General features: G+C 53.7%; 1 protein-coding gene across 3 annotated transcripts in view; it reads right to left on the reverse strand.

Annotated features, from left to right (window-relative positions):
* Positions 1 to 2,037: 2,037 nt before the first annotated feature.
* Positions 2,038 to 7,479, reverse strand: part of Arid3a (AT-rich interaction domain 3A) — a 25,486-nt gene continuing 20,044 nt past the window's right edge. For all 3 annotated transcript variants that reach the window (XM_013350685.2, XM_005359093.3, XM_013350686.2), the window contains 4 exons: positions 6,918 to 7,165; positions 5,568 to 5,864; positions 5,034 to 5,132; positions 2,038 to 4,504 (listed from right to left, as the gene is read on the reverse strand). In XM_013350685.2, coding sequence (XP_013206139.1) covers positions 4,311 to 4,504; positions 5,034 to 5,132; positions 5,568 to 5,864; positions 6,918 to 7,165 — 838 coding nt within the window. In that variant the 3' untranslated portion in view covers positions 2,038 to 4,310. The remainder of the gene's footprint in view (positions 4,505 to 5,033; positions 5,133 to 5,567; positions 5,865 to 6,917; positions 7,166 to 7,479) is intronic.

Here is a 7,479-nt window from a genome sequence, read left to right on the forward strand (position 1 = left end):
CTGAGGCACAGACATCCTTGCGCCTTCCACCCATACAGCTCTCCTGCTGTTCTGCCAGCGCCCACCCAGCTCGAGCCTCCACCTTCTCCCTGTGGGATCCACAAACCAGCCCACCATCTGGGAAATCCTCAGGGAGAAAGGCTGACAGTGGACCCCCAAGAAGAGGGAGGTCTGCTCAGAACAGTTTTGTGGGTCACTGGATGGGACCCGGCTGTGAGACACTCAGGGTTGCTCAGTTCTCTCTCTGGTGCTTGTCAGCCCAGCCTTGCTGGTCTTTGTCCCCTGGGCGGTGGCAGGGGCAGAAGGAGGTCTCAGGAGCAGTAGGAGGCAGCCAGCTGTTTTCTGTCAGTACCCTGGGGAGGGACCAGCCTGGGCCAGACTTGGCCAGAGCAGGCAGGATGAGAGTCATGTGGCCACGGTCTGGGCCTGTCCACCTGGCCTCAATTACCTTGAGTCATTCAGTCTCCCAGTCCCCTGGGTGTGAGACTGACATTCAGGGATCCTCTCTCGGAGCGGTGGTGGCACATGCCTCCGATCTCAGTCCTCTGGAGGTTAAGGCAGGAGTCTGGGAGAGAGGGCTGGAGGCTGGGGAGGCTGCCAGGAGCTCTGGTCCCTGGGGGTGACAGGTGTCTGACACAGGGCGGGGGTGGGGAGACCTGGGGAGTTAGTTGGCTTCCCAGGAGGCCTCCACCTGGCTGCTGGGGACAGAGAAGTGTGAGTGTCACGTGCAACTAGCCCAAGGGACAAAGATGGAGTGATGATGTCCCAAGGTGAGCTGAGGGTGGGACAGAGAGAATGGTTCCAGGTGGGAGCGGGAATGTCCTCTGGAGAGGTCCTGACACAGGTCAGGCTGGGGGGCAGAGGCATGCCCATCTCTGTATGAGTTTTAGGCCAGCCAGGACTGTGGAGTGAGACCCTGTATCAAGAGAAAATGGTCAACATACATTGTATGAAATTCTCCAAATGTAAACGGGAGGTGTTCGAGACTCTGTAGACCAGGCTGACCTGAAACTCAAGAGACCCGCCTGCCTCTGCCTCCTGAGTGCTGGCTGGGGTTAAAGGTGTGCGCCACTACAGTCCCGGCTTGTTATTTTTATTTTTTTCCTGAAGCAAGAAAAGAAACAGTAGCCATGGAGATGGTTGAGCAGGCAGGGGCACTCATGATCTGAGTTCAGTTCCTAGGACCCACACTGTGGGAAGCACCCACCACAGACATACAGACCTCAGGCGAAAGGAGAGACTGGCTGGGGCAGTCTGTCCTCCACAGTCCTGCTGGCCACTCATGTCTGCTGGGGTCCCCTCCACACAACCCATCAACCCCCTCAAAGCCCCCAAACCATCTGGGAGCCACTCTTTCACACAAGTGTCTTAACTCTTTTAATCTTACCAATTCACAGGGTTACAATCGTGTTAAATATTTCTGAAGTTTAAATACAATCCACAATAAGGTCATAAAATGTAAACTTTCAGTGGTTTTTTTTTAATAATTTCAAAAATCACACTTCCTTTGCTGTTGCTGTGTTTGAGTTTTCCTGGTAATAGCTGAACTTTCCTTAATATCCCGCATAGCCGTGGCCACAGCAGGCCAGCCTGGCGGGAACTTTCCTGAATATCCCGCATAGCCGTGGCCACAGCAGGCCAGCCTGGCGGAACTTTCCTGAATATCCCGCATAGCCGTGGCCACAGCAGGTCACAGCCTGGCGTGAGAGGTAGAAAGCAGTTTTTCCTTTTCTTTTTTTTTATCCACTTTTTTTTTTCATTTTACCTGAGTTGGTGCACGACCCCACACTGTCGGACAAGCCCCTCCCACCCCAAGAAACCAAAAAGTTCACATGTTCTGAACAAGCAGGTTCAGTTCACCTTCACCCAGAAGGAAAATTAAATTCACAAAAGGCAAAGTTATGTGGGGTGTGGGAAAAAAAAAGAAGTGTGTAAAAATGATACAAAAAAGGAAAAAAAATCCCACAAGACTATACAGATGTATAACTCTCAGAAAACACGAACCCAGCTGTCCCCAAGCCCCATGCCCACCCACCCACTGCTGCTGGACAGACAGACAGCCTGGTGGCCAGCAGAAGGGCCACCAGGAAAGTTGTAGAAACAGCCTGTCCCTGGGAAGGTTCTAGAAGCAGCCTATGCCTGCCCTTACACCCTCTTTGCCCTGAGTTTGGGGGTCTGGCCTGCCTCCACCCTCTTAGCCCTGAGGTGCCAGGCGGACAGTGACCATGTCCAGCCCTGTCCCCATTCCAGCTTGCCTAACAAGTGCCAACTGTACCACATGCCAAGGGCCGGGTGGGGCAACTGAGGCACAGACCTGACCATGGAGGGTCACCGAGTGTGTCCAGCAGAGGACCCCTCTACAATCGCACAGCCCTGATGGGCAAGGTCCCCTGAGTTAGGATTAGGTGCTTTCTGGCCACTCACAGACCCAGACACAAGTGGACATTAGGACACTGGTCCCCACTGTGGACTCGAGCAGGTGATCAGAAAAGTGGGTGACCCGGCTGCATTTTTTTCTTTTTGGCATCAAAAGACCTGAGGTAGAAACACGCCTTGGATGTGGCCACCAAGGCGACCCCCGTCACCCCAAGTCAGGTACTCACAGACGGAGGCTGACTTTGCACAAAGTTGTCAGAAGGGGACAAAAACCCCCTCAACACCTGTGACCAGGAATGATTGTGCGGCTAACAGTGGCCCCAAAATGGGGCAGGCAGAAGCTTCCAGAAGGAAAAGTTGAGATTTCCCCTCCTAGAAGGATGGGAGGGGGTGTCAACAACCCTGAGACAGGAAAGAAGAGGGTTTGCTCCCCACAGTCAAAACATATTAGTGGGGTGACTGGGGATCCAGGACTCCTGGGGCTGAGGGACAAGCAGGTCCCAGCTCCCTTGGGGACAGTGATCAGAGCAGAGTCCAGGAAAGGTCCCCCAATCCAGCGGGAGATGGCATCATTTCTGCCCTGGTGGTTCCAGATAGATGAGGTGTAATTTTCTTTTCTTTCTCTCTGAGACAGGTTCTCGTGGTTTGGAATCCACTGTATGGACCAGGCTGGCCTACTCACAGAGGGCTGGATTAGGTGTGGCCACTGCCCCTGGCCTCATCTTACTTTGCTTTGTTGAGACAGGGCTTCAAGTAGCCCACGTGGGCCTGAACCTGCCCGCGCAGTCAAGGATAACCTTGACCTCTCATCCTCTCGCCTGACCCTCCCTGCAGCCAGGATGACAGACTAGACTATGCCACCGGGCTCAGTTTACCTAAACTGTGATATGGACACACCAGACCAGGAACCTTCCTGGTCACATTCAACTGCTGTCCCAGCAGCAGGGGGGGAAGGGGGGGAGTGATACAGACAGGAAGAGGCACTGTGCGTGTCTCAGCAAGAATCCTTGCCCTGAGCTAGGCCTGGTGCATCCCGTCTCCCCTAGAAGCAACCCTCCCAGGCAGAGTCCAGATCTTCATCCCTGAGATACAGGAGGCCACTGCATTCCGTGTGCTGCTCCCCCTACCCGTTTCTAGAAGATTTTGTGTCCTGGGTAAGCAATCCAGGTCCCTGAATGATGGAGCCAGTGGGCAAGGCCCAGCATGACTAGAGAAAATTGTGGAGTTCGCCAAGAGCCAGCACTGCCTGACTCTACCACAGGACACCGCAGGGGCTCTGTGGTGACAGAGGCTGGGGGCCATGGCTGGTACTTTTGCTTAAAAAAAAAATTGTCCTTTTCCCTGAATGAACACAAATATATAGATATACAGATAGGACTCTTCCTAAGATCCAATCCCCGCCCTCAAGAATATAATAGAATATTTACAAAATTGGAAACCCCAAAACCTTAAAAAAATTGCATCTGAATGTTGAGATCTCGTTTTTTTAAAAAAAAAAAAAAATCATAGCTTCCAAGGAGAATGAAACAAACAACCATCCCGGCCTTCCCAGAAGGAGAGAGAGGGCACAGTGCGGGGATTTGTGAGGTAAATAGACGTGCTTGAACCGGGTTGGTCAAGCCGGACCCCATGGAAGCCTCTGGAAAGGTGGCCTCCTTCAGCTTTGAGGTGCCTTGTGGCCCTTGTGAAATCCGTTTCTCAAAGTCTCTAAAACCTGAGAGATTCAAGTGTTCTTAGCCCTGATTTATTAAATCTGCTTCTCTATCTATCTAGCTCTCTCTATATGTATATATATAAATTTCTTTCTCCTTTTTGGCGTCAGTGTGGCTCCTTGGGAATCTGCCCGGCCCGCTGGAATTCTTACGATGTTCCAGGTCCCTGTGTGGCTATGCGGTCTCCATGGCGGGTGGGCAAGCAATACAACTTGATTTCCTTTAAGGCAAGGAGTTATTTGAGGTAGAAGATGTGGGGGGCGCAGATACCCCGGCCAGCCCCACCTGGCTGCTGCTGGTCCCGCCGCTGGCTCCTGTCCGGCTACCCACGGCGTTGTTGGTCCCGATGCCGCTAATGCCACCTTTGCTGGGGGCGGAAGGTGGTGTGGGGGGCGGTGGTTGAGCAAACAGCACCCCTGAAACAAGGACAAAGTGGGGGGACATGTCACAGGGCTGGGCTTATCAACTGAACAGTGTAGGGGGGGAGGCCAGCCTGGGCTACAGAGGGAGTTCAAGGCCAACCAAGGTACACTGGCTAGACCCAGTCTCAAAAGATCAGCATGTGCCAGGTGATGGTGGCGCATGCCTTTAATCCCAGCACTCGGGAGGCAGAGGCAGGCGGATCTCTGTGAGTTCGAGGCCAGCCTGGTCTACAGAGTGAGTTCTAGGACAGCCAGGACTGTCACACAGAGAAACCTTGTCTTAAAAAAAAAAACAAAAAAGAAACCAAACAAACAAAGATGAGGACCAGCGAGTAGGATAGCTCAGTGGGCAAAGACGCTGGCTGCCAACCTGGATGTCCTGAGTTAGGGAAAGGAGAACACTGACTCCCACGGTGCCCTATACCCTCCCCCCCCGCCCCCCTGAGAGAAAGCAGCCGAGAGCAGCCTCGACAGCAGGACCAGGTGGTGGCTGTGGTGCTGGCAGCGGGGACCCCGTGCTTACCTGTGTACACGATACCGTTCATCTCCACTGACATGCTAATACTGTTGCTGCCATTGGCACTGGTGAGGCTCCCAGCTGAGTCCTGGCGGCTCTCAGAGGCTGTAGGACAAGAGAGCCGCCATTCAGGTCAGAGGTACACCTCCCTGGGGAGCGGCTTGCTTCCTGTCTGCTTTCTTTATAGGACTGTACTAAAGTTTTTGATGGGGTTATTTTTCCATTTACTATTTATTTTTTTATGACCCGGTTATCACGAAGTAGCTTAGGCTAGCCTTGAACTTACCAGCTTCCTGCTTTAGCCTCCTGCTGGGCTAACAGACATGCACCACCGCGGGTGGCCCCAAGGGCTCCGTGTGAAACAAAGGCCGATGGACGGTTACACCTCCTTGGAACTTGCAGCTTCCCAACAAGACAGACTCAAGTTTCCCATGAATGTACTAGCCCTAGAGGACCTTTTTCTGATTGATTTGCCAGGACTCTTTACATAGAATGGTCCAAGGCACCCACGGAATGTGGAGGGTTCCGAGCTCAGGGTACCTTGGCTATTGATCCGGATGTTCATGGGCAGCTGGGCTGTCATGGCCAGGAAGTTCTGCTGAAGAGCTCGCTGCATGAGGCGCTGCTGCTCGTCAGCCACCAGGGCCATCTTCTTCTCTGGAGGCTCAGTGGATTCCAGCTTCTCCCGGAGCTGCTCCAGGGCGGCTGCCTGGGCTGCCACAGCTGCCTGGGCTGCTGCTGCTTGTACAGCAGCGGCCTGAGCTGCCACCACGGGGTGGCCTGCCAGAGACACAGGGAGGCGGCCTGGGACTGTGATGGGAACAGTGGAGTCTTCCTCTAGACAGAAGAAGAGCAAAGGGTTGGGAGGGTCCTGGGGAACAGCTGGCCTCACCTCCACCACGGTGGGAGGGGACTCCACAAAGCCTGCACTCCCTGCTCCCCTGTAGCCAAGGCTAGCCTCATAGGTGTCTACCACCACCCCACGCTAATCTGCTGTTGGAACGGCACTTGGGGTTCTGGCTCGCCAGGCGAGCATTCTATCCACAGAGCTACAGCCCTAGCCCCACGGGTGGTGGGAAGAATTCAAGAGCCTCAGCAGAGAAGACCTTCATCAACCCCACTAGTGACATCTACGCAAGTGGGGATTCCTCCCTCCCTCCCTCCTTCCCTCCTTTCTTCTTTTTTCTGAGATAAGGCTTCTCTGTGGCTTTGGAGCCTGTCCTAGAACTAGCTCTTATAGACCAAGCTAGCCTCGAACTCACAGAGATCTGCCGGCCTCTGTCTCTCGAGTGCTGGGATTAACGGTGTGCGCCACCAGTGCAAAGCTAAAATAGGTGCTTTCTTATTAAGATAAGAATGCATGGTGAGTTTGAGGCCAGCCTAGTCTACAAGAGCGAGTTCCAGGACAGGCTCCAAAGCCAGAGAAACCCTGTCTTGAAATAAAAGCAAGCATGGACTCGGGCATCTCTGACAAGTAAGCCAAGCTCAGAAAGCATCAGCGAGTTTTGGAGGGTACTCGACACTAGAGTTAGGTTGGTTCAAGGGTCAAAGCATCATGACAGACACTCTACCCATGTCTGGTGAGTCTGATGTGGGCCAGAGGTCTCTAGGGGACAGAAGGAAAGAGAGGTGACCAGTTAGTAATGTTTGCCGTGCACAAGAGACCCATGCCACCACTGATTAACAATGCTGGGCTTAGAAAGGGTGCTGTGCTCAACTCATAATGACTGCCCTTATGGGGACGTGAAAACCAGAACTCAATTAGTAATGTCTGCTGTGGGCAGAAGACAGGGGACTGGAGAGCAGGGACTGATTCCCTTTCCCGCTAATTTATATTTCTCATGGTTACCCATAAATAAAAGGATAATCTCATTCCTTCCCATGATTCACCTTTCTTGATCTTGGGTGCTGGGGTGATGGAGCTGCCGTTGGTGCTGGCGGCAAGGCCCAGAGAAGTTACTGGTAGCTTGGGTGAGGACAGCATGCTGTGGGCTCCACTGGGTGAGTAGGCGAAAAGCGAGCCCCCGAAGCTCTGGCGCCGGCCCTCCCTGCGGTTGCTGTCTATGGCGGCCTGGAGCTCATTGGGGCTGCTCAGGCCTCGCCGCTCACACTCATAGGGGTAAAGATACTTCATGTACCTGTGGACAGGGACAGGATGGCACTGGGGAAAACCAGGGGAGTGGCTTCCTGCCACAGGCTCAGGGAGGGGATGCATTACCTCAGAAGGGAGGTGGTGGGCTATCTCAGGAGGAGGAGGTAGGCTATCTCAGGAGGAGGTGGTGGGCTATCTTAGGAGGAGGCGGTGGGCTATCTCAGGAGGAGGTAGTAGGCTATCTTAGGAGGAGGTAGGTTATCTCAGGAGGAGGTGGTGGGCTATCTCTGAGGGTCGTGGGCTATCTTAGGAGGAGGAGGTGGGCTATCTCAGGAGGCAGTGGGCTACCTCAGGAGGAGG

This window comes from Microtus ochrogaster, linkage group LG1 (genome assembly GCF_000317375.1).
Source record: "Microtus ochrogaster isolate Prairie Vole_2 linkage group LG1, MicOch1.0, whole genome shotgun sequence".
Taxonomy (NCBI): domain Eukaryota; kingdom Metazoa; phylum Chordata; class Mammalia; order Rodentia; family Cricetidae; genus Microtus; species Microtus ochrogaster.